General features: G+C 45.2%; 2 protein-coding genes across 2 annotated transcripts; one reads left to right on the top strand and one right to left on the bottom strand.

Moving 5' to 3' along the window:
- The first annotated feature begins 8,267 nt into the window (after positions 1-8,267).
- On the top strand, positions 8,268-11,209 carry LOC125540151. The gene is made up of 3 exons (XM_048703740.1): positions 8,268-9,277; positions 9,404-10,660; positions 10,787-11,209. The coding sequence occupies exons 1-3, from the start codon at positions 8,928-8,930 to the stop codon at positions 10,863-10,865; spliced, it is 1,686 nt and encodes a 561-aa protein (XP_048559697.1). The 5' UTR covers positions 8,268-8,927; the 3' UTR covers positions 10,866-11,209.
- A 6,038-nt stretch (positions 11,210-17,247) lies between these two features.
- LOC125540150 lies at positions 17,248-24,105 on the bottom strand. The gene is made up of 12 exons (XM_048703739.1): positions 23,864-24,105; positions 23,714-23,777; positions 22,228-22,842; positions 21,591-21,677; positions 21,288-21,446; positions 20,543-20,620; positions 19,970-20,062; positions 19,762-19,881; positions 19,109-19,186; positions 18,812-18,991; positions 18,249-18,350; positions 17,248-17,702 (listed from the first exon to the last, which is right to left on the bottom strand). Exons 1-12 carry the CDS (start codon positions 23,872-23,874, stop codon positions 17,472-17,474), a joined length of 1,818 nt encoding a protein of 605 aa, XP_048559696.1. The 5' UTR covers positions 23,875-24,105; the 3' UTR covers positions 17,248-17,471.
- Between the last annotated feature and the right edge of the window lie 1,140 nt (positions 24,106-25,245).

Below are 25,245 nucleotides of genomic sequence, written 5' to 3'. Positions count from 1 at the left end.
ACTCTCTCTGTTGCTGCTCTTCCTTTCCTGTTGCTCGCTGCTACTGCTCTCTTCCTGCTGCCCCTACTGCTGCTCCTTCTCTCTAATCCGTTGCTCCTTCCTCTGCTCCGGTGCTCCACACGCTCTGCTCCGGTCCAGCAGCGCCGTCCTCCTCCCGCTGATCCAGCACCGATCGAGCACCACCGCCCACAGATCGAGCAACGCCGCCCACAGATCGAGTACCGTGGTTGTAAAAATGTCACCTTTGACCAAGACCTAGCACGCGGGATGCTAGGGTCAGGGGTGCGAATCGAGGTGGTGAGGAGCAAGGCCACGGTGAGGAAGACACCGACGAGAGGGTGGCGACGGGGAGATTGAGTGGCCGGCAAGCTATGTGGGAGAGGAAGGGGAAGAGAGCGAGTGGGTGAGGAGAGAGCGAGTGTCGCAAACCTCTTTTTACCGGTGTCGGGAGATACCGCCAGACTACACCCAATCACAATATGCCACCGCATAGAATATCTGAAAAATCTTTGCAGTATTCTGTTTATTTGGAGCTCGTATTTCTCTGTCTTTGGTCCCACCATGCACATGCAAAGGACGCATGCATGGTCCTTCTTCTGTGTTTTTACTGTTTATGGTACAGACTTTGACATGCATGTCTCTGACGGACAGGGATTGAATCTGAAAAAAATCATGCATGTTCATAGCACATATTAAGATAATTCCTAAAAAATTCAGATCAAAATTCGAAACATACATCAAGAAGCAAAAAAGAGAAATCTGTTATGAATAGTTGCGAATGGTTCTCTGTATACTATTCACATATGAATTTCTCTTTTTTGCTTCTTGGTGTATGTTTCGAATTTTGATCTGAATTTTTTAGGGATTATCTTAATATGTGCTATGAACATGCATGAGTTTTTCAGATTTTTTTACAATGTTTAAATATGAATTTGGGCCGCAAGTCACACGGTGACATGCAAAGGTGCATGTCACCTGATCCCTGTCCGTCTCTGAACATCATCTCCTCTCCATCTCCAAATCCATCACTTTTAATTATCTTTTCACTATTTAAATTGTTCATATCTTCAAAACAAAAATTCCATTTTCGAAACTTTTTATATATTTGAACTCCTGGAGCCAAGACCTTTAGAACAAGATCAATCTTGAATATATTCAAACATGTTTAAATTTCAACTTTTGAAATAAGTGAAATCGGCTTTCTGAAAATAGTGAAATATGATTTTAGAATTGAGTGAAACCAATTTTTTTAAATGAGTGAAATATGTTTTTCATACACATGAGACATTTTTGGGTGTAAAATACGTGAAACTTGTTATTTCAGATAAGTGAAATCATTTTTTAACATAATGAAATGAGTTTTTTGAAATGAGTGAAATCAGTTTTACGAAATTAGTCTAACTATTTCTTTGAAACGAATGAAATATGTTTTTTCGAATATGTGAAATCGGTGTTTAAATTGGTCTTTTGAGACGAGCATAATCTGTTTTTGAATGAGTGAAATTGTCTTATTAAATGAGTGAACTATGTGTTTCGGAATAAGTGAGATTAGTGTTTCAAAATGAGTGAATTTAGTTTTTTTTAAATGAGTGAAATCACCTTTTCGAAATGAGCGAAACCATTTCTCTGAAATGACTTAAATATGTGTTTCAAAATGAGTGATTTTATTTCTTTTGCAATGTCATTTCAGTTATTCAATTCCAATTTCATTTTTTCACAATGATTGAAACTAATTATTTGGACTCTCAAAGAACTGATTTCAATTCTTCAAAAAAGAAGATTTCAATCCAGTAAAAAACATACACTACCATATTTAAAAAATAGTACTGAACTTAGTATTTTCAAAAGAGTGGCATAAACATTTTTTTGCAATCTCATTTCAGTTATTCCAATTTCAATTTCTTATTTCACAATGAGTGAACTGGTTATTTCAACTATCAAAGAACTGTTTTCAATACTTCAAAAAGAAGATTTAAATCCTTTCAAAAACATATTTCACTATCATATTTTACAAAAGACTGAAACTTAGTATTTCAAAAGAGTGAAATCATTCTGTAAATGAGTGAATCCGTATTTTCAAATTAGTGCAATAATTTGTTTGGAATGAGTAAACTTTATTCATTGAAATGAGTGAATTCTATCTTTTGCAAATGAGTGTAATGTGTTTTAAACTAGCGAAACGAGTGAAATATATCTTTTGTAACAAGTGAAATCAGTTTCTAGAAACATATGAAATATGTATTTCAATTGAGTGAGTGTAAATGTATCCTATTTAATTGAGTGTAATGTGTTTTCTAAAATGAGGGAAATCTATCTTTTGTAAATGAGTGTAGTGCGTTTTCTAAAACTAGTTAAATGAGTGAAATATGTTTCTTTTCGTTGAGTGAAATATGTTTTCTTGAAATCAGTTAAATAAAATTAGTTGAAATATCTTATTTTAAAGTTCCTGGCACGAGCAATTCAAATCTATAAAAAGTTTCAAAGACGAATAATTATTTCAAAAGTTATGAACTATTCTAACTATCACAATGAAATAAAATACTAGTCTTCATTTTGAAGAGAGAGAACAGTATAGGCATGCAACCACTCACCCTTCTCTCCGCTCACATTCTCTTCCCTAACACACAACAGTGTACCATACTGAAAAGATGTCAGGTATGACAGATTGTATTTGGTGGTATTAGGACTACTGCGCAGAAGAAGCACATAGAAAAAGAAAAATGCTAACCTGATTTCAACGCAAGTACACGGTGGATCCAACACCGGTACATCCCAGCTCTGGTAAAATTACTTATTCGGAGCGAGTGTTGCAGTTGGTGGAGTTGTGCGAGTGGGAGGGTAATTTGGGAAAGCAAAGAAAGTTTGTAACGTGAGATAAATTAAACTAAGATTGCTTAAACGACAAATAAAACATATGTTACAAAAATTGTTTTCGACTATCCTCAGGAGTTGACCTATTGATTCAAAAGAAAGAATTGGTTAGCAAAAAAAATTCAATCATTGTTTAATGATCCCGTCAAGCAGCATACTAAATGCCCCGCAGGCACCCATCAAGTAAAGAGAGAGACTTGCTCTGGGAAGCTAAGTGAAAGTGGTGAAAATAAAGGGAAAACAACAGATAGAATGACAAGCTGATTCGAGCCATGCATGAAAGTGCAAGCAGGTTGACATACAAAGACTTCAACTTTTTAACTAACCATCAAGACTTAAATAGTTGATACACATATAAACCCAGCAAGAGTTAAATAGTCGGTACACATAAGTTTCAACAAACCACCAAGAGTTAAATAGTCGGTACACAAATAGTTGGATAGCATAAGCTAGAGTCGAACATCTTACGTACATAGATGATACACAAATTCTTCAAGGCTCTACCCCTGGCCAATCCACCAGGAGGTCCTGCTTCTCCTTGACAAGGAGGGACCAAGCAACAACGATCTTCACCTTACTGTTGCCAACTAAACATTCACTCTCACTTGTCTGGCAAAGCTTGGCAGGGAATTCAACCTTCCAATCTTGAGGAGCGCAACCAGACTCCAAGTAGGTTCGTATGACAACTACCAGTGTTCCTTGTGATTGCACTGAGACAACATTCCTTGACAGATGAAGGCAACCATCTGATCCTACACACACTTCTTCATCATCACCGCGACAATCAAGCAACACAATTTCATCTGCATCAACCACAACTTCATCTGCAGCAGCAGATAAGAAGCAAGCAACTCGGCATCCATGTTCAAAAGGCCAGTCCCCTTCAACAAGGCATACACCCAAGACAGTGGCCTGGACTGCTTCAGAAATCTGCTTAAATTTTAACTCCGCTACACACAAACTGTTCTCGAACACGAGGGAGGTACTTGTACCCTCATACCGCTTGCTAAGAGTGATCAATTCTTTGTCTTGGGACTCCTCTCTCTCTTGTATTTTCAGTTCAATTTCAAACTCAACAGGGCCCATAGCTAAAATTGCACGAGACGGACCAGTCAAACATAAAGAAGAACCCTGCAAGCATCATATCATTAACACTTAATTGCGATGGTTTGGCAAAAACTGCTTACTTAATTGCAATATAGACTACAAAAGCACAAAGAAGAAACAATGGAAAACGAAGAGAAAACTGAATACAATACTTACATTTTCATTGAGTTCTTGAGAGTTAAGACTTGACCGAGAGAAGACAATGTTGCGGTTGCGATCCACGGTGTCTCGAGCAGCGACCACTCCGTACAGTTTGAGTGGCCAGTTCAATCCTCCTTTTAGTTCAAGAATTTGGATGGAGTAGATCTGCAAGGTGCTCCCAGTGACACCACAAGAGGATGGGATGGTATTGGGTGTGTAATGCGTAAAGTGCATAGGGCTCAATGTCGCTGGAGCAAAAAGTAAAGCCAAGTGCATAGTGTCAGAAATCTAATATGAGCAACCAAATTAAGCAAAATATATTCCATTTACTTATACAAGGAGAAAGGAAGCTAGTGATCTGCTACAATTTGATTCGAATTTTACAACCAATAACATGTATATATGAGCCCTGCAAATAATTCTAGTGGGTTTGCTTTTGACACACTTTGTACTAGTTTTCTATAAGCTTAATGGTGGAGTCCCACAAGTACATTCCGTATGACTACTCTAAGTTCAGTTTGCAATGAGAAGTATTGCACTAATATTTCAAGCAAAAATATGAATAGTCCAACTGTAAATCATGAACATCGGAACTGTAAGAAGTCTTTAAATATAACAGTGACTGATAAAAGTGCTTACAATTAGAAGCAAAGAAATTTTAACTTCACAAATGATCATGAAACAAATACAAGAAGAAAAAAGCAGCAGAAACTACACTACCCTATAAAGCAGAAGTACAAGTAGAAAAAACAGTACCACCCTGAACCATGAATTATAGAAATGATCAGTGTAAAAAAAAACTAAACGGCAAGTCATGCTTGTGAACATATATACACCGAAAATAAACTCTACCCTGAACCATGAAGCAAAAAGATACAAGCCCTGACAAATGTTACTTCTGATGTTTTGAGAATAATACCAGAGAAAACACATTTACTCAACACTGTAAATCATGTACAACTAGACAGTAAAAATAGCTTAAGAAGCACAGTAATCCATATACAAACACTAATAGAAAACAAGTCTAAATGCTATAACTGATGTTTCTCTAAACTAATAGAGAAGTTCAGAGATAAAAATATCGCTTTGCACTTAGAATTCGACCAAAATTACAACTGCTTACACAATGTAATTTGTGATTATTTGAACTGTAAGAAAGTTCAGACAACACTGTAAGATCTTGAAGTGAACACATGAACTTAAAGTGGATTTATTAAATCAAAAAATACAATGGTAGCAGACTGAAACTCCTTATCATTGAATTGTAAGGAAGTTCTAGAAACTGAAAACTCATATGCACTTGACTCAAGACAGAGAAGCAGGCTGAAACTCCTTATGATTTGAACTGTGAGGAAGTTCTAGAAACTGAAACTCATATGCACTTGACTCAAGACAGAAAAGCAAGTTCTAGAAAGTACAAATTTAAGTGATATGCTAGAACTTCCAGACAAGCAGAGAGTCAAGAACTCAAGATGCACGTTTTGCTTATGTCTTGGAAGCCGCCGCATCTTACACCCTTGCTGCCCCATCTGGTCTCCCAACCGAACCGATAATCCGCGAATAATTCCCCGGTCGCCTTCATCCCCGTCTTGAGATACTCCATTGTGGCCTCCTCCTTCTTGTTCTGCTCCTCCTGGTCCTTCTGCCTCTTCTTCTTCTCCTCCTTTTCCTTCGCCTTCGCCTTCGCCCACCTCAACTCATACTCCTTCACCTCCTCGCTTCCCATCTCCTTCAACTTCTCGTACCTATCCCTCTGCTTCTGCCTCTCCTCCCATTGCTTACTATACGCCATGCTCTTCTGACGCAGCTCCTCCGCCATTTTCCTCTGCTTCTCCACCTCCTGCTCGTGCTCCTCCACCTCCTCCCTGGTAACCACTAACGCCGACTCGTTCTCGTAATTCAAGGGTTCTCTCATGAACTTGCCGCAGAGATCCAAGAATGTGTTCCTCTGCTCCTCCTCTGCTTCCGCCTGCTCATTATCGTCGGTGTCTTGGTACAGCTCCTTGCAGGCGTGCATTAATGCGGACGTCGAGTTAACCAGCTCGTCGGCCATGTACGACGAGGAGAGGGTGGCACCATTATCGGGTCTGACCACAGCGTCCGCCATGGAGAGCATCCGGTGGCCCAGGTCCCCCGTGTCCTGCACGATAGAATCGAAGTACCTCCCGAGCTGTTCCGCTGCCGAGGCCGATTCCGTCTCCATCTCCTGGACCTGGACCTGGACGGGCGCCGTGTAATCCTTCCCGGCGAGCTTCCGGACAAGGGTCTCTTCTCCTGGCCCTCGCCGCTTCCAGACGGAGACCCCGGGGGTGAGGGAGGCGAGCAGGTCCCTGCGCTCCCTCTGCAGGGACATGATCTCCTTCACCACGTTGAAGAACTCAGACTGCTGCTCCTCGGCGGAGTCATCCGCCATCTCCTTCAAAGATGAGGTATGTCCAAATCCTCTCGCTCTCTGGTTTGTTTGGGGGATTCAGGCTTGCCGTCTGCGAGTATAATCGCCGCCGCCGCTGCCTGGTCCTACGGGGGATAGAGTCATAGAGATCGAATAATGTGTTCTCCTGCTTTGTTTCTTTTTTTTTAGCATCATGTTTTTTTTTGAGGGATTCTGAGCATCATGTGTTCTCCTGCTCAGACTCCGCCTCACGCTCAGCACGCCACGAGCCCAGTAGGGCTGGCCCAACTAAACGCCGGGCCTATCCGAATTCTACTCCCTTTTGCGCTTTTGGCCCTAAAAAAACAAACTCTACTCATCTAAAAAGAAAAAGAAAACCTTCAACTCAAAAAAAAATCTAAAAAGAAAAAGAAAACCTTCAACTCAAAAAAAATCTAAAAAGAAAACCTTCTACTTCTTCCTAGCAACATTGCTAAGTATGCTACTCCCCTTCCCCACGCCCCTCCGAGTATCGGCGGAAACTTAGGACTAGTCCGGGCAGCAGAGTCGTCATTGTCGAGTAGGAGTGTGGTGGAAATTCTCTGAAGGGTGCAACGGTTGCGGGTCATCATCATTTTCGTCGATCCGACTCTGTTGACATTAGTTTCTTTTTTCTTTCTCTTTTATTTCTTTTGTGCGTGCTTGTGCTGTTTGCCCCAGCATTAGACTCACAGATGTATCGGGCGAAAGCTATATCTACATAGCAGGGCGAAAGCCTATTTCGAGGATTGATCGATCACGATAACAAATCGATCTCATCCGGAACCAACGCCTTCCGCCGCCACAAAAGAGGACCAATCCCGCCGTGTCTTCGTGCCTGGTCATCGATCGAGATTAGCTGATGGCATCCCGATCCACTTCTGGTGGCTTTCGGAGGGTTTGATCTGATGCCTAAACAGTTGCTGCTGCAGCACCGGCATTGCACGCCAAGAAGACTCGCAACAGGCCGTCCACGGCCTCATCACCGACTTCTACGAGGAGGCGTTCGACTGACTACCTTGCGCGACCATGCCGGGCCTAGCCCGCTCCCTCGCCACCGACGGCCTCGCCTCCTCGACCCCGTCTCCAACATCGTCCTCAACGTCGTCTCCCTCTTCTGGGGAAGATGCGGCACGCAGATTGGGAGGAAGAGCCTCCCCCACCAAGAAGAGCTCGCATGCGCGCGAGGGAGCTCTTCGCCGCCGCCGTCCGCCGGGAGGGCTTAGCCCACCGGCATCCTTCGGTGGTGGCGAGGGGAAGGAGGCACGGGAAAGGGGTGACGACGGCGGCGGACTGGGGTTCCGCTCGAGCCGCTGCGGGAGCGACGCCGGCATGGATTAGGTCATGGGGATTAGACCCTACGATAGTTGCACGCATCTTAAGATTTACGAAGTCATCGTATAGGCGCCTCGTAGTCGACAGGAACGTCTCCTCCCACTGAACGTGCATCGCCGAAAAAATGTGAGCACTAGGACTTGAACCTCATGGGCTAGGGTATACCACTATCCTCCTAAGCGTCCAACCATAGGTTGATTCGGTAATTAACTTTTTTAGGAGTAATCAGTGATTAACTGATCGCTATCGAGGGATGGGGCGATTGGGGGGGGGGGGGGGGGGGGGGGGGGGGCTCGTCCCCCCTTAAATCCGTTGCTGACTATAGTTGGCTAAAAAAGTCATATATTTAAATATTTGTATCATATAACATGGTTATCTCCGGTTGTAAAAAAGTGTGTATTTTCAGAATGGGTGGGCCCCGAGCGACAGTCACTTAGCAAAAACCGGATGCAGTAGATTGAAGTTTCGAGGAAAAGCGAAAGAACTGTTGTGTGCGTTTCCGCGGAGGTACGTTTAATTGTTCTATATCCTTTGCTAGCCAGTCCATTTCGCGTACGGTCCAAGCTAAGCTCAGCTTCCAGCCGTGTTTTTCATCTATGTATCGGCCACGCATAGCCGCGAAAGCATTTAGCAACAACGTAGACATATACGATTATTCGCAAAAAAAAAAACGTAGATATAGTACGATGGTAGCAGCGCACGTCTTCCTGACGTACCGAAATACCTCACGTTTGACCCATATTGTGTCCCCATGACGCAAAAAATACTTACTACACCTACGGCTACGGGCTCCCCCCAACGTCGCCGGTTTGGAACAAAACATTCCAGTTACTAGATAGATTAAAGAAGTGCAAAAAGGGAAGGGAAACAGGCCACGCAACGGCGACGGAGGCGGCCGGCTGATTTGAGGAACGAGAGCTGAAATTTCGACGGTGTTGCCGTGGCGGCGAGTCGTACGCGGACATGCTTGAGCCGTACGCGGAGCGGGGGGCTATCTCACAGCTGAAAGACCTTGACCGGACGGATCGCACTCTCACAGCGACGGTGGATTCGGAGAAGCGCGATGCCGTTGGCCGGGATCGTGTCCTCCTCCGCCGCGGCTTTTCTCCTCCTATTCGTCCTCTTGGCCGAGGGGCAGCCGGCGGAAGGCCTCATGGCCAAGAACAGGAGCGAGGCCTTCTTGGCGCCTACAGAGCCAGAGGTGCGCTACTGCTACCATAGGAGCATCACAGAGGAGCTGGGCCTGGGCGCAGTGCCGACGTCAAAGACAAGAGCAATCCCGGCGGACACACACGTGCCTACACCTCCAGCGCTAGCCCCGCCTGCCGCTGAAACGGGCTTGAGCTGGCGAGCCAAGGCATGGTGCTGCTGGGTCCTCGCCGTGGCAACGGTGGTCGTGGTGTTCGTGGTGAGGTGAGTTCTCTTTACTTTCTCGCGCCTGGTTAATTAAATTCTTTCTACCACCGCGCGCGGCGTGTGGGTGTATCTGTATTGCCTAGAAACAATCGAGCTCAAAACTTGCCCACTCTACTCACTCAGGCCTGAAACGTTCCTAGTATCACCGCGAATCGACGGCATGTTCATCACCGACGACGGCGAGGGAGATCCGCCGGTTGACGGCAACGAACATACCACCATGGGCATGGATGCGGTGCCCGACATCCTCAAAGCCAGCGTCGACTCGAGCGAAACTAGGCGAGAACGTGGCTCGAGCCCGATGCCCCGACCCCAGCCGCGCGACCCCATGTTGATCGCCGATAGCAATGGGGATTCGCCCGTGGACGGCCGCGGTGAGCTCTTCTACTGCCCCATGTGCATGGAGACGGCGCCTATCATCCTCAAATCCCGCTTCGGCTCGTGCGACGACCACGTCTTCTGCTCGAGCTGCGTCGCCAAGTACGTCGCTGTGAAGCAGCTCCAGGACGTCGCTCTTCCCGTCGAATGCCCCGACTGCGAGGACGACCCCTCGTTGAACAGCGATGGCGAGGGCAATGAAGATTCACCGGCGGACGGCAACGGTAAGCGGCGCTTCTACTGCGCCAAGTGCATGCATGTGGTGCCATGCGCATGTGTACGGCCCGGCTTTTCCTCGTGCGCCCATGACTTGTGCTCGAGTTGTGTTTCTCGTCAACTGCAAGGACGCCGCCGCCAAGCCGGAAAGCTTCCGCGACATCAGCCCGCCGACCTCCTCCCCAAGCCCAAGGGCAATGGAGATTTGCCGGTCGACGTTGACGGGGAGCTCTTCGACTGCGCCATCTGCATGGAGCTGGTGCCCGGCACCCTCAAGTTCCGCGTCAACTCGTGCGCCCACGCCTTCTGCTCGAGCTGCGTCGCCCAGTACATCGCCGCCAAGCTTGACGACAAGGTCGCTCGCATCGAATGCCCGCACCCAGGCTGTGAGGAAGGTGCCGTCGAGCCGGAGAGCTGCCACGGCATCATCCCCACGGACCTCCTCGACAAGTGGGGCTTGCTGCTGTGCGAGCTCGCGGTAGGCGCCAAGAGGATGTACTGCCCGTACCGGGAATGCTCGGCGCTCCTGCTCGCCGACAGCGAGGCCGGGGCGGCGGCGATCGCCGAGGCGGAGTGCCCACACTGCCACCGGCTTTTCTGCGCCCGGTGCGCCGTGCCGTGGCACGACGGCTTCGGGTGCGAGGAGTTCCAGAAGCTCGGGCCGGACGAGCGCGGCCGGGAGGACCTCTTGCTCCGGCGTCTCGTCGGCAAGGAGGGCTGGCAGCGGTGCCCCGAGTGTCAGATGTTCGTGGAGAAATCGGAAGGGTGCAATTACATCAGATGCAGGTACGACAAATCCATCATCTATCGTTCTCCTTGTAAATTTCGATCTCATCATGCATGCATGCATGATTTGAGCTCATCCCCGGCTTGGTTTATAGTAGTAATTTGATTTTCTCCGGCCGATTGTAGGTGTGGATACAGCTTCTGCTACCGATGCGCATCCGAGTTGTCCGCGCAAAACCATTACTGCAACAAGTGCAAGCGCTAATATCAACGGTCTGGTTGGCTATGGAGGGACGCTTCTTACCACCAACTACCACATGAGTTCATCTCGGCCATGTTAATTTCCTCGAGCCTTTATCCAAAAAATGTTTCCTCAAGCGAAAAATGGAAATCTACTCAGGAAAAGAACCTTGATTAATCTAGTCAGGAAAATGTTTCCCGCTTAGGTTGATTCTCCACTTGTCGGTGTGCGTTGGTGAAAATAATATTCTTGCCACTTTCAATTTGTAATTAGGGTAGAGTCAACCATGTCTTTGAGCTAGCAATCGCCGTGCTTGTTTTATAATGTCCGGCTTGCACGAACTATGCACACTACTACAAATTAAATTACTACTGATCACTCATCACTGACGGTGTCAGTGATGATTTATACATTCGTCTACTGATATGCCTCAAATATATCTATATTTTTTTAAGTATTCATGCTATATTCATAATTTATACATGGGTTTTGCATATTTTCATTGATTTTTATTGGACTAACATATTAATCTAGTGTGTAGAGTCAGTTGTTATTTCTTGGAATTTTCAGGATATAAAATTTTCGAATCCAAAAAAAAGAAAATAAAAATAGGACGCTAATTTTCAAGCTAGAAGAGCCACTGGGTGAGAGGTTCAACTGGAGCGGGAGGGGGCACAACCTCCACGCGCCACCGTTGGCGTGACCGCGTGAGCTCGGGGCGTGGGCATCACCTCCACCGCATTTCGACGCCCTGGCTCCATATCTACTGAAAAACACCGGCATAATTGAACCCTAATTTGTTCGCCGCTGCCACTTGCTGATCTTGGTTTTGGCCATGTTTCGGCACCATGTTGTAGGGAAATTTTGATCTTCATGGACCTCTCCATCATCCCTTGTTGCTGCTATGATGATCCGGGAGTAGTTAAAGGGTTTTAGTTGGAAGAATAATTAGTATTTTTCCTCCTCAAATGTTCACATTTTGTGCCCCCCCCCCCCCCCCCCCCCCCCAGGAATTTTGGTGTACATCCGCCATTGTGTTCTATCTTTCTCCTCTGGTCATGTAAGCGTCCGATCTTGATTGCGGTCAGATTTGTTAATGGAATTGAACTGTGTGATGTATCCCCTCATATTATCTTTGTCGTCAATTGAATCTTGCTCATGCTATAAGTTTCTTTATGTTGGATTGAAACTTTGGGCAACCAATGAGATTATGATGTGGGTCTAGTACAATTTCCGGAGGTGCCTGTAGTGGCATTGGGGTGACTCCATGGATAACAGTTAAAGCTAAAGATGTATATTGCCAAAACAAATCAAGAATCTTAGAGCAATCGACGACCCATATAGACAGGGGATGTCCGTTTAGGTGTGAAGTTGCATTTTCGGTTGATGTGGTCATGTCACTTTCCCATGTTCTTAGCGTCGCCTTGAGCAGAGGTCCAACCACCAGCCATTACTTTCTTGTGCTTCCAGCCAAATCTCGGCGCCATCTGCCCACCCAAGCACAACGACCCAATGGCTAGCGATTTGAAGGAGGTCATCACGAACAGTAGCGGAGCTTCATGGAGTGCAACCTGGGCCGCCACCCCCCATCCCATGAAGAAATCTATCACTACCCCTAGGCATTTGGGCCATAAGTACAGGAAAATAAGGCCAGACCTCATAACTTAGCCCCCCCTCAGCCCATTGCCCCTCCAGAATTTTGGCCCAAGCTCCGCCACTGATCACGAAGGCCACCAGCAGCATGCCCTGTCCCCATGGCCACGCTGGCCAAGAAGGCTAAGGTCACCACGAAGACCAATACACCTCACCCATCTGGCTCCTATCTCTATTGGGTGGGCTTGGGCAATAGCCCAAGGTCCTTGCCCTTCTCGGCTTTTGCAGCGATGCCCACCGACTATGAGAGGGCAGGGAAGGCTTCAACGCTAGCGCTTCTGCGGCAGGTGTGAGGCCAACTCCAACACAACTAAGGCCTCACTAAGACAAGCAAAACCAAAATAAGGCAGCCAAACATAACAGCCTGCCAACCAAATTAAAATAAAAATCTTATCCAATAAGTGAAAAACGGTGTGTCCAAGCGCGCGTTTCCCTCTAGTAATATCTAAGAGCATTTCCAGCCGTGCCCCCAACAAGCCTCCCAGGCGACTTTTTCCGCGCCGGCACCGAAAAAACGCCCCAGTCGCGCCCCCAGGACGCCGAAATCCGCCGACTCAGCCCGTTTTTGGGCCCGGTGATCGCAGGCCGAACCCGACGCACTGGGGGGCACTCGGGGGTTCCTACGCAAGGGAAAAGCACGTCTGGCCCACACTGTCAGGCAAAAAGTCAAGTCTATCTTCCAAATTCGTCTCCCACCCCCCGCGCGCTCGGCCGCCAACCGGCTGATCCCGGCGCTGCCCACCACCCACCACCGCTAGATAGCCCATTCCCCGCCGGAAAAAGAGCAGAGGTTTCGCCGAGGCAGCCTCTCCACCATCGGCTGGGCGATTTTTCTGGCATTCCGGCCGCGGAGGGGCAGTGTAGCGGCGAGTGCGCGCCCACCGCGCCCGCAAGGTGTTCGGCAATTTGCCTGCCTCGGCAATGGACTCGAACGACGAGGAAGCGCTCGCCGTGCTGCTGGAGGGGGAAGCCGAGGCCGGCATCCAGGAAGAGGAACATCTCATGGTCCTCGCCGCCCTCGCCGGCCTGTTGGCGAGCAATGAAAAGCCGCGGCGAGGTGGCTCGGCGCCGGGGCGGATGAAAGCAAAGAACTGGCATCATCTCGAAGGCTACTGAATGCTCTACTCCGACTACTTCGCCGACGCTCCACTGCACGGCGACAAAACATTTCGGCGCCGTTACCGGATGAGCCAAAAGCTTTTCCTCGGGATTGTAAATTCCATTCGGGAGTTCGACAGCTACTTCAAGTGCAAGAAGGATTGCACCGGCAAACTTGGATTCACCTCAATCCAGAAGTGCACGACAACGACGAGGATGCTTGCATACAGAGCTCCCGGTGATTCACTCGACGACTATGGGCGCATGACCGAGTCCACCACCATTGAGTGTTTCTACAAATTCTGTCGGGCAGTAGTGGTAGTGTTTGGACCGGAATACTTGCGAACACCCAATGCGGAAGACACTGCTCGGATCCTAGCTAGCACAGAATGCAGCAAGAGGATTTCCTAGGATGCTTGGAAGCATCGACTACATGCATTGGAAATGGAAGAAGTACCCATTTGCTTGGCAGGGGATGTACAAAGGCGCCGAAGGCGGTTGCAGTGTGATACTTTAGGCGGTGGCCACACAAGACCTCTGAATTAGGCACTCCTTCTTTGGTATGCCAGGAACTCACAATGACATCAACGTGCTGCAGTGCTCCCCTGTCTTTGCCAAGCTTGTTGAAGGTCATTCTCCTCCGGTGAACTTCGAGGTTAATGGGCGGCACTACAACCAGGGGTACTACCTAGCTGATGGCATCTATCCGAGATGGTCTACATTTGTGAAGACTATCTCAAACGTTGTGCCAGGAGGCAAGAAGTCTCACTTTGCCAAGGTGCAGGAGGCTTGCAGGAAGGATGTCGAGCGGGCATTTGGTGTGCTCCAATCTCGATTTGCTGTTGTCCGGTATCCTGCTCAGACCTGGTCGAAAGATCAAATGTGGGAGATCATGACTTGTTGTGTCATCTTGCACAACATGATCATCGAGAGTGAGCAGGAAAAGCCAGTGTTTGACACTGAACCATACTACAGGCAGAGTCCTCCAACCGAAGTTGATCACCAGCTACCGGCAACCTGAACTGCCTACCTAAGTATGCGTCAGGAGATCCACCCACAGGTGCATCATCAACTGCAGCAGGATCTGGTGGAGCATCTATGGAGGATCAAGGGCGACGTCGGGCTCGACGTGTGATGAAATATGAGTTTTTATTTGTTGAACTATATAATTTGTATTGAACTATTTGTTGTTGCACTATTTTGTTGAACTATTTGATTTTCTGTGATGAACTATGTGATAAAAATTGTTTATATTGAAAATTCAACACCGAACCACGCCGAATATGGGCCGTTTCTCGCCGATATCGGACCATTTTCCTACTTATCTGGGCCGAAAAGCGGCCACGAATGGCACGATAACTGTGCCTGGAGACGACGGCTGGATGCCCAACCGCTCCAGCGCCGATTCTGCCGCCGGCTCATCTCCAGACGGCGATTTTTATGCCTCCTGGGGAGCAGCGGCTGGAGATGCTCTATACGTCTAGCTAGCTAGCCAGTGGATGCTGCGCTTCCTTGAAGTACGAGTTCACCCACTCAGCATCCCACTTTGGCACGTGAAGCATGACACCGTATGATAATGGCAGTGAAAAATCACTTCTCTTATTTAACAAGTGATGAAGCGGTAATACTCTATTGACCCAGGGGCACGATTTACTATCAGTGTTTTATTTATGTAGTATTGGCTAAATGACTATGCAATCAGCCATGCATGCACTCACTGCAGCCGGCCATGCAGGCACACCAGCCCTGAGTGAGGAAGAGTGGACTGCGGCAGTTCATGTCTGAGTGTACTCTACCTACGTCCTATTACAACACATGTTTCTTCACTATTCACGGTGCAATATATATGGTTGTCATATGTAGTGGCGTCTATACGGTCCTATCGTTGTTAGCCTTAATGTTGATTCGTGTATCAATATGTCTAGAAAAAGGTTGTACAGTTGGGCGGGAGGGAGTGAAATGATCAACACATTTTGTGGGGTAACAAAAGAAGAGATCATGTCATCCCTAGCTAGCAGGGACACCATACTCTGATCGTCCCTAGTGAAAACGATAAGATGTTATTTAGGGTTTAATGTGTGATTATCAGAGTTAGTGCATTTGATTTATTTATTTTAACTTTCTTGATGGCCATGCCCGCTAATTTGTCTGAATTGTTAGATGTTAATAGATGTATGTCTGTCAGGGAGAGGTTTGAGCTAAGGGAAACCCTCGAAAAACCCTGGGTCCTCTTCCTCGAAAATATTGGCCGGAAGGGTTGCCACACAATGGCAATTCAAAGGGGAGCAGGCGCTCAGTCCTATCCTGACAAAAGCAGTCTCTACCTGGAAAAAACCCTATCCATGACGCGCTGGTGAGCTCGCTGATGACATCTGCCCTAGTGCGCCGTGTCTTCGTGGTCTTCTCGCACCGAAGTGGTAGGCTTTGGAACTTGCTTTGGGGGGGAGGTAGCCGCCGCTGCTCCTTTATCACCAAAAAGGAAACCTCCCCTGACCGCGCCTACTGGCATGGCCCCTACTGTTGTCATCTTGCGCAGGTGTGTCACCCATGTGGTGGGCACGTAGCTACGTGATCCATGCCGCGCAGCTTCCCCCCACAGAGGGCCTCACGGAAGGCCGCCTTATGAGACAGGCCTCGCGAGTCTACCTGCCGCGGGAGACGGTTTTCGGTAGTGCTTGCTTCGCGGAGAGGGTCCTCACGAGGCATGGCCCTCGCGAGTCATCTTACGTCGCGGCTCCCATGGTTGGGTCGCCTCTTGAGTCCTTCACCTGGTGTCGCTTCCTGGGCCGCAGGCAAACGGCTCGTGATACTCTGGTTCCCACTGGGCCGACAATGTCCTATTAAGAAACTTGAGATTGAAATTATTTGTTATTGTCATGGTTGTTTAATTGGTATGAGTGATATTGCATGCTAAAATAATTAGAGATGTTCATCACTCCCTCCGTCTGGATATAAACAATGGTCGCGGAGACGCGGGCCGGCGAGCAGCTAGAGGACGCTGTGCTGGAAGACCTGCTGTCCCTCCTTTGCCTACCGCGGTCGTCTGAATATAAAACGCGTCGGATCCCTCCTTTGCCTACCGCGGTCGTGTGAATATAAAACGCATTGGATCCCTCCTTTGGCTACCGCGGTGCTGGAGGTGGAGCACAACAGTTGGTTCGAAGCATGGTGGTCTGGAGGTCAAGCTTTTAGGTTTTCTCAAAGAACAAAATACTTTGAAGCTATTGATTCTTTGATAAGTAGGATGGGCAGTATGTGATGCAGAGCACTGAATTAGAAACTCGTGCATTTAAGCGTTTTAGTATTTTGTTCCTTTCTCAAAAAACAATACTCGCTCAATCATGTTGCTCATACACCTGAACAATAGTTGCAACCGAGCCCTGTTGGAAGAGATAGTAAAGTGACGGACTGAGATATAAGAGCACTCTGACTGATAAAATTGTAATCTCTACACAGAAACTTTTTGTTTTCCAAGCCCGAATTATATATGGTCAGAGCGGCTATTCTGTGCCCAGCCTCATTAAAGAGGTACTGAACTCAAACCTTTCAGTGGATCACTTCCAGTGAGGAAATTCCTGCATGCAACATAAGCGTTCCTCCCCCTGCAACCTTACACTGTGCCATAGCAGCTAGACCACAAACATCACATTTTCAGTAAAAAGAAGGAAAAAAAGGTTTGACATATCTATCCAAACTTGTCTGGCGACTGGAGTATCACAATACCAAGTGGCTACACGGCAAAATTTATTATCTCTGTTTACAAGGACCATGCATTTGCGACATGGTATAGAGAAACATGTGAGTATCGTAAAATCTGCAGCGCTGGCATGTAAATCTTGCCAAATAGAAGAAAAAAAAAAGATCCATCAATGATCGAGATCACGAAAATGTGATCGAAGAAGCGTACGAGTGAAGCAGGGTGAGCGTCTGCTCTGCAATCGCGCGTTTCCTTGCCTGCTTCGCCCACTCGGCAGCTGCTTCCTCCGCTGCGGTCCCCTGCAACCCTCCTGTCAGGGCGTCAGCTGCTGCGGTCAAATCTCCTCCTACAATCAAGTCTTCCACTCTGCTTATGAGAGACTCAAGACCATCTCCAGATGGGTCCTCTTCGACCTGAAACCAGTTGCAACAGATTTAGAAGCATAATTTGTAATTTCAACAGTATCTCATCAGTGCAGGTATTTTTTATTAAGGACGGCCGAATTTACTAATAAGATGATCACTGATTGTAACCATGCCAGAAGGATCCATTGCTATAAGGAGTCCAAAGGATAACCATGCTCTATCAAGCCTGGTGGAGAGAACCCAGGGGGTCAACTAGGACAACTATTACTCCCTCCGTTCCTAAATATAAGTCTTTTTAGAGATTTCAATACGAACTACATACGGATGTATATAGACATATTTTAGAGTGTACATTCACTCATTTTGCTCCGTATGTAGTCCATATTGAAATCTCTAGAAAGACATATTTAGAAACGGAGGGAGTACAAGTGAAAAATGTGGAGGCAATACAATGTCTGGACTTGAAATTAGATAATGCTTTGAATAAATAGTAGCATTAGATAGCTCTTGATCAGAAGATTCAGATACAAAATTTTCAGGTTCCACAATATAGAATTCTCATTGACCAGTAGAAAGTTGCCTGTATCAACACACCTTGATGTTAGAAGCAACATGAGCGACAGCATGCGTAAGTATACCACCACCACCTGATGGTATAAGACCGAAATGTCTGACTGTTGCCTTCAAGGAATTAAACTGCAAAAAGAAATGATGGTAAGGGTAGCCAGACTAGTTTTTGCTCAATAAGTGTCATGACAACTGACAGTACATCATTGCATGATTAATAGAGATATGACTTTTACCAAGTATTCAGGTTCTCAAATGGGAATGAATATTGTTTTGGGCATCAAAAGTACTTGCAGATCATTATAGTTATTCTACATATAACTAGAAAAATAATGGTCAAAGGTATGGATGTGAAAGGTGTGTGTTGCAGGGTGTACCCCTATCTGAAACGACTTGTATGTGTTTACAAACAAAACAAGTAATTAACATCTGCAAGTAAATAGCGATCTCTAATATTCAAAATGATACAACAATCAGGAATGCATTACTATTACTTGAGTTTTCACACTGAGTTCATATTAAACAACAGTACATTACACAAATAAAAAGCTGTAAGCAGATGTGAACATTTATTGCAGCACAAAACCTACCTTCTGTTTTAACTCCATCCGGGTATCTGATCCATACTTGAGAACATCTTCTGGAAGCGATGAAAGAGCCAATTCTAACAGTGAATCTTTATCAATACCTTCAAGAGATTTACGCAATTGATCGACCTCTGTCCGGATTGGCGAGCCGCTGGATAGAGCTTCTTCCAAAGCAAGAGTGCCCTGCAGAGAATTAAGAATTATGTCATTAGAAATCTGAAAGCAGAGGATTAGACAATAATAACTAAGCTTCCAGCCTTCCGAAGTGAGTACATGATGGGATCAAAGTGAAATACTTACTAGAGCAAGCTTATGAACAGAATGACTCTGCCGAGCTTCTTCAGATCGCGCATAGAATGCCATACACAAAGCATCTATCTGAAAATAAACCCAAAAAGGCAGTAAACAAGTGCAAGCAAGCTGAAACTGTACACACTGCACAAATTGTCTAGCAATGGAAGATGTATACATGGAAGATAGAAGATAGAACAAACAGAGATCGCCTATTATTTTAAAAGAAGGAAAACAGTCCCTTCTTAGATAATGTTCTGCCTTTGATTGCAATAAAATCCATCCAATTTCACTAGTCAACCAATTCGCTTGCTCCTTAGTTCATTGCAAGTGAGCATGTTCTAGTACCATGGTCTCTAAGAATTTTCTGGAGTGCACTTACTCAATTGATATGTCCACATGATCTTAAGATAATCTGTACTTTTAATGAAAGCTGTAGGGGAGACTCCAGCAGTATATAGATATTACCATTTTTGTGCGACCACTAAAGCTTTCAAGGAAACCGCTCAATTCAGCAAACCGCATTTGAGAGACACGTGCTACTATCACGCGCATCTCCTGAAGTATTGGTATAGGGTACTGGGGTTGCAGTATGCCAACCTCATAAGGCTGTTTACAACATTGCCTATCATCGTAAAAGAAAAGATGGTACAGGTTCATACATTGAGATCTGCTTCAGCAATCTGTTCGATCTGGGATGCTTTCTCCTTTGCAAGAGCTGCGGCCAGTTCGGCTTTTGCCAACTCTTGTACCTTCTCAACTTGTTGACTTGCTTCCTCATCCTATTATGTCAGTCATAGTACAGTCACATAAAGAATTGATGTAAGGAGGGTAGAAAAAATATGGCACACCGAAGCACATCTGACAGACCTTCCGCTGCAGCTCATCCATCAGCTTTTGTTCAGTTTTTTCTTGAAGTTCTTTAACTGCAGCAGCAGCCTTCATTTTCTCTTTCTTCAGCTCCTGAAGCAACATCATGAAATTCAAAATGCCACAAAATTAAAGCAATCATCTGAAACTAAAACACAGACAAAAGATACTATATACAAGTATAGTGCATACTAAAATACACTGACAAGAGTGAAGAAAAGCATGCACATTGTGCAGATATAATTCTGATGTTTTGATTTTATTTAATCCATATTTCACTAACATTTGAGAAATATTGTTAAACTACTACTCCTTCAACGTCTACACGTACGTCGACGCGATATTTGTTGGGTGGAACACTCGAAATATACATAGAAATACCTGGATTGATCACGTTAGTGCCATCTCAACGTAACAATGAAAAAGATTATCCATATATTGTCGTTTTCATGAAATTTCCAATAATATTACCAATTTTACATCTAGCAAACTGGCTCATCACTGAAGAAACATACAAGCGTACACATGACTTGAGCATGCATAAGGAAACCAGAAAAAGCATGCCTGACTCACCTTATCCAGAATTGCTGCCTCTTCAGCGTACATGAGCTCCCGGGCCCTCGTATCCTTCAGCTCCTTTTCGTATCTTTCCTGAAAAAACACAAGCATACCCAAGAAAAAATTATTACTGTCAACTCTGTGCTACTCCGTCCATTCAGATGTAAGGTGTTACTTTGTTTGCCACGAGTGGATTGGGAATGGTATGAAACCAAGAGAAGTAGAGGGAAGTAAACATGATATCCATGGTATTGATGTCTTGGTAATAAGAGAGGGATAAATTAATACTCCCTCAGTTCACTTTTGTAAGACCTTTTAGACATTTAAGACAGCACCTAAAACAATTCAATTTCAGCTGTCTTAAACGACTTACAAAAGTGAACAGAGGGAGTAGCAGTGTTTAGTTATAAATGTCGAAGAAAGGGGGGAAACAAACTAGGGCAAAAAGAAGAAAGTGTCATTAAATTTGCAAGCCTTGTAGTGTTGGAGAATAATATGCTCTTATTTTTTAATAGGGGAGTATATATGCTCAAAAGGTTCAATGACTATTGTCATTATCAATAAAAACATGAACTAATTTAGCAGCACTGCAGCTGCTATGGAACTGCTGGATGTCCATGAGAACTGAAACAGCTCAACAGGAGGAAAACAATACTGTACAAAAAAATACATAGGCATGCTAAGCTACTGCTAATCCTTGATGTGTACAAAGCAACGACCATGGCTAAGTAGAAACATCACGTGCAAATGGATAACAAACCTTCAACTTCCTTTTCTCTTCAGAATACGTGTAAGCATCTGTATCTGCCTGCTTTTTTTCAGCGGCATGAATAGCATCTATAATATCCAGCATAATTTTCCCATCATCGGAAGCTTTTACACCACCAACAATGCCATCACTTTTAGTCTCCTTAGCACTCTGTTTAACAACATAAATAGATAAAGTAAACATTGAAATATGAATATTAAGTGTCATCAACTTATTTCTAGCAGCCTCTCCATCAATAGGAAGTATTTCTTCCAATGTTGGTATTGTCCAATTTTTAAAGGTGGGAATACATACCACATCTTTAGGAATATCATGCTCCTCCTGTAGTAAATATGTCTCAGCAAGAGATTTATGTTCACCTACATCAGCACCTAATGGATCCTACAGATAAGGATTTATCAATTAGACGATTCTACCAGCGTCCTTATTCAATATATACTTAGAAACAGCATGGAACAACTGGTGGTGTGTTACTAAAATGTAACTTACAATCTAGTGGTTCTAAACTTCACAGTGATATAACTCAAAGTCAATATACTATCAACTCAAAATTGCTCAAGAGCGCCAGCTCTAAATGTCAAATTCCAATCGAATAAAAAATTCAGAAATCACAAACATAGATAGATGATAGTACTGTTAAACAACAAGCTGTGACAGCTGCATGACTAATCATGTTTTTTAAAACTAGATTACTGGAGGATTTCATTCAGATCTCCATTTCTAGATATTTCTTCTGCATAAATCATATGGCATAACCTCTACAGTGTATAATCTATAAAAACTAAAAGCAACACAGTAATCCTTGTTAAGCCTATAGAATCCATCGAATTACCAATTTGGAATGAGAAAATATAAGTACTTTGATATACCAATCAACATGCAAATGATGATAAATCGGTGGTTATATAACAAGTTCAGGACGAACTCAAACCTTTTGTACTTCAGCCGTTGTTGGGCTTGATTCTACTGGAGAAACTGTGCTACTTATCTTGTCAGCTTGTCCAAGAGGAACTTCACCTGCTGCCTTATTTACAACATTTGGCTTTATATCAACAGAGAGAGTATCTTGAGACGGCAGTTTAGTATCAGCACCATGCTCATCTTGAACTGGCAGTGTTCCCTGGGTTACGGTTTCTGTTTCTTTTTCTTCTGCAGGAGTAGGCTGCTCACCGGCAGTTGGAATCCCTTCAGCTGGAAGGCCCTTGGGTGTATCCTGAACAATGTCATTCTTTGGATCCAACATGGTTTGTTTCTGATCAACCTTTTGTTCAAAAGGGGACTTCAGATTTTCATACATCTTTGTGAGATTTTGTTCCCTGATGGTCGAAGGCAATTTTTCATCCATAAACTGAAGGTCTATGTAGCCAGCTTGATAAGCGGCCATACCAGCAGCACCAACAAGCAGAGTTCCAAGCAGAAGCTTTGGAACCTTGCTTCCAGACTTAGAAGGTTCTTCTTTAGGTCCAGGGACAGATTTCTGTGCTGAACCTTGTTGGGATGCTTTTGTTGAGTTTCTTCTGAGTTGACCGAATGTTGGACTTTGGACCTGATAAATAGGTTATTCTGTCACTTTCTTGCACTTCAGGCCTATCAGCAATAGAAAGAGAAAAAAATGCAAAAATACTCCCAACTATTGTGCAAACTTCCAAAGCTAAGGAACGGAATGAGGAAAGGCGGTTGCAAAAGCATTACAAACCTAATAACATAAATTGTGTGCATTCATTGCACATAGAAAATCACAGCATTTATGTAAATATATGTGATGAGCACATAGAATAAAAAACATAGACATGGCTTTTGACAGGTCCGATCAACTCGCAGTAGAAGTTTGCGTTTGCACTGACAATATTACTAACGAATAATTAACAACGTAACATTACAAAGTATCACAAGAAGGTGTGGTCCTATTTCCTTCTAGAAGCATTCATCAAGGGTTTGCGAGTAATCAGTGTTCCGTATGAAAAATAATACAAACCGCATATGTAGCAAAATAAGTAGAAAATACATGATTCATGTCAGGCCAATCTAATTGGATTCTTTCATTACCAACTAAGCTAATGTCAACTCATATTAAGTTCCAAACATTGCCACATGTACCACAGCATCATGCTCCAAACACAGACAGCCCTTAGTTAATCTCATCTCAAATCAGAGGAACACAAACGGGCTACATTAACTAAAACAAATGACATGACGAGCAGCATTCCCAAAAACTAATCAGACATGAACACCCATAACACAACCCCTCCACTGACAGCTTAATCAACGAATCTACCAATCCCAGGTAAGCTCTCACAAGCAACCGAATTCTCAGCCCAGCACACGCCTACCAGAGCAAGCAATTCGACCAGCTGCAACCACCAGAGACCGTCCTAATGGGGATCGAGCCATGAGACATAACGGGGACGCTTAATTACCTCGCTGGAGATCGGCCTGGGGATCCTCCTGAGGGACCGCAGTGGGTACAGATCCCGCACGCACCTGCGAAAGCAGAGAGAGAGCCCGGCATTAGGCGTGGAAACCCTAATTCGGCGGGGCGGGGCGGAAACCTAGGTCGGTGCCCGTACCGGCGCAACATGGCGGGCGATGCCGGGGGAGGCCTCCGCCTCTCGGTCTACTCGGCGCTGGGGAGGGCGGAGGAGGCGAAGAGCGACGCGGCTCCGATCGTCCTGCAGGGTCACCGCCTTGCGCCGCGGGGGCGAGCCGGCGACGGCGGGGGAGAGGGGGAGCGGCGGGGGGAGAACGGGGAAGACGGCCGTGCGACGCGGCCTGGTTATGTGCGGCTTCGGGAGAATACGAGACTGTTTTTCTGGTAAAAGGAATTGTTTTTCTAGTGAATGGTAAAAGGAATTTCTAGTGGTAGATTGTAAAAGTCACCGCACCGGTAAACCTGTGGGAAGCCGGGGTAAAAGGCCCAGGGCCGAAAGCCCGGCATCTGGGCCCGACTCGTGCTTAACTTTTTGCTCCCAAAGCCTGGCCTAGAAGCTCGGAAAAAACTCGAAACTGGGACGTCGGTATTTTTAAATGTGCCTCAAAAAATGTATTTAAATAATCCAAAAATGATTAAGTTAAATAATAAAATAATCCCTCTGTATCATAATGTAAGACATTTTTTGACACTACACATTGTGGAACGGAGTAGTACTATTCATGTGTTTTTGAGGAATAAATACTATTCATGTTTGTTCATGTTTTTTAGGGGCAAACACTATACATGTGTTTTGGGTCGGGGTTGGCATTCTAGGACTGCTTTGTTAAGCCTACCTGGCCCAATCCGGAGTATGATCAGGTCTCTATTGCATAGTTTAAATAATTGTTTTCAAGTGTTTTCTAGTAAATGGAGTTATGCATAAATCTCACGAGTTTAGCTACTGCACTCACTTTTATCTTAGTATGAGATATTATCATTCTAGAGGTTCCTCTTTTTTTGTGGAAATCATTTTAGAGGTTCACATGAGCGGAAAAAAAGATAATTGTACATGAGGTATATGAACTTGTCCCGCTTATTCACTTTAGTCCATAAAATTTGTAAAATGCAATGTATTAGTCCATGAACTTGGCTCATGGGTTAATTTTTATCTAAACTAAGCTGGTTAGAAAGAGCTACATGGGCTGGACCATCGCTCCGATAATAAATCCCCCGATCTAAAGGATGATCAGGGATGTTCACATAACACATATACACATCTAATACATTCGTTCCACCACTTTGCTGTTCACATAACACTACACATGAAATACAACAAAGGGTAAACATATCACTTTGCGATGCCACGGCAATGCCCTTCGGAACATTTGACCCTTTTGCACTTCCCTTCCCTTCAGGGTCAAGTTATCAATGTCACACCACCTCCTGGATCCGCATTTTTGCTGGCAAGAAAAGGTGTTCTACTCAGCTTCGTCATCAAACCCATAAAATACTGCATTTGTGTTCTACATCGGCTCCCTA

The sequence above is a fragment of the Triticum urartu genome, chromosome 2 (genome assembly GCF_003073215.2).
Source record: "Triticum urartu cultivar G1812 chromosome 2, Tu2.1, whole genome shotgun sequence".
NCBI lineage: Eukaryota > Viridiplantae > Streptophyta > Magnoliopsida > Poales > Poaceae > Triticum > Triticum urartu.
This window is presented reverse-complemented; position numbering and strand designations above follow the sequence as displayed.

Coding starts and splice junctions, on each gene's coding strand:
- LOC125540150 (XM_048703739.1), bottom strand. Junction 21,447..21,590: donor ATGATATTCCTAAAGATGTG/GTATGTATTCCC, acceptor GTTGTTAAACAG/AGTGCTAAGGAGACTAAAAG. Junction 18,992..19,108: donor CTGTTCATAAGCTTGCTCTA/GTAAGTATTTCA, acceptor AATTCTCTGCAG/GGCACTCTTGCTTTGGAAGA.
- LOC125540151 (XM_048703740.1), top strand. CDS start 8,928: ATGCCGTTGGCCGGGATCGTGTCCTCCTCCGCCGCGGCTTTTCTCCTC. Junction 9,278..9,403: donor GTCGTGGTGTTCGTGGTGAG/GTGAGTTCTCTT, acceptor CTACTCACTCAG/GCCTGAAACGTTCCTAGTAT. Junction 10,661..10,786: donor TGCAATTACATCAGATGCAG/GTACGACAAATC, acceptor GGCCGATTGTAG/GTGTGGATACAGCTTCTGCT.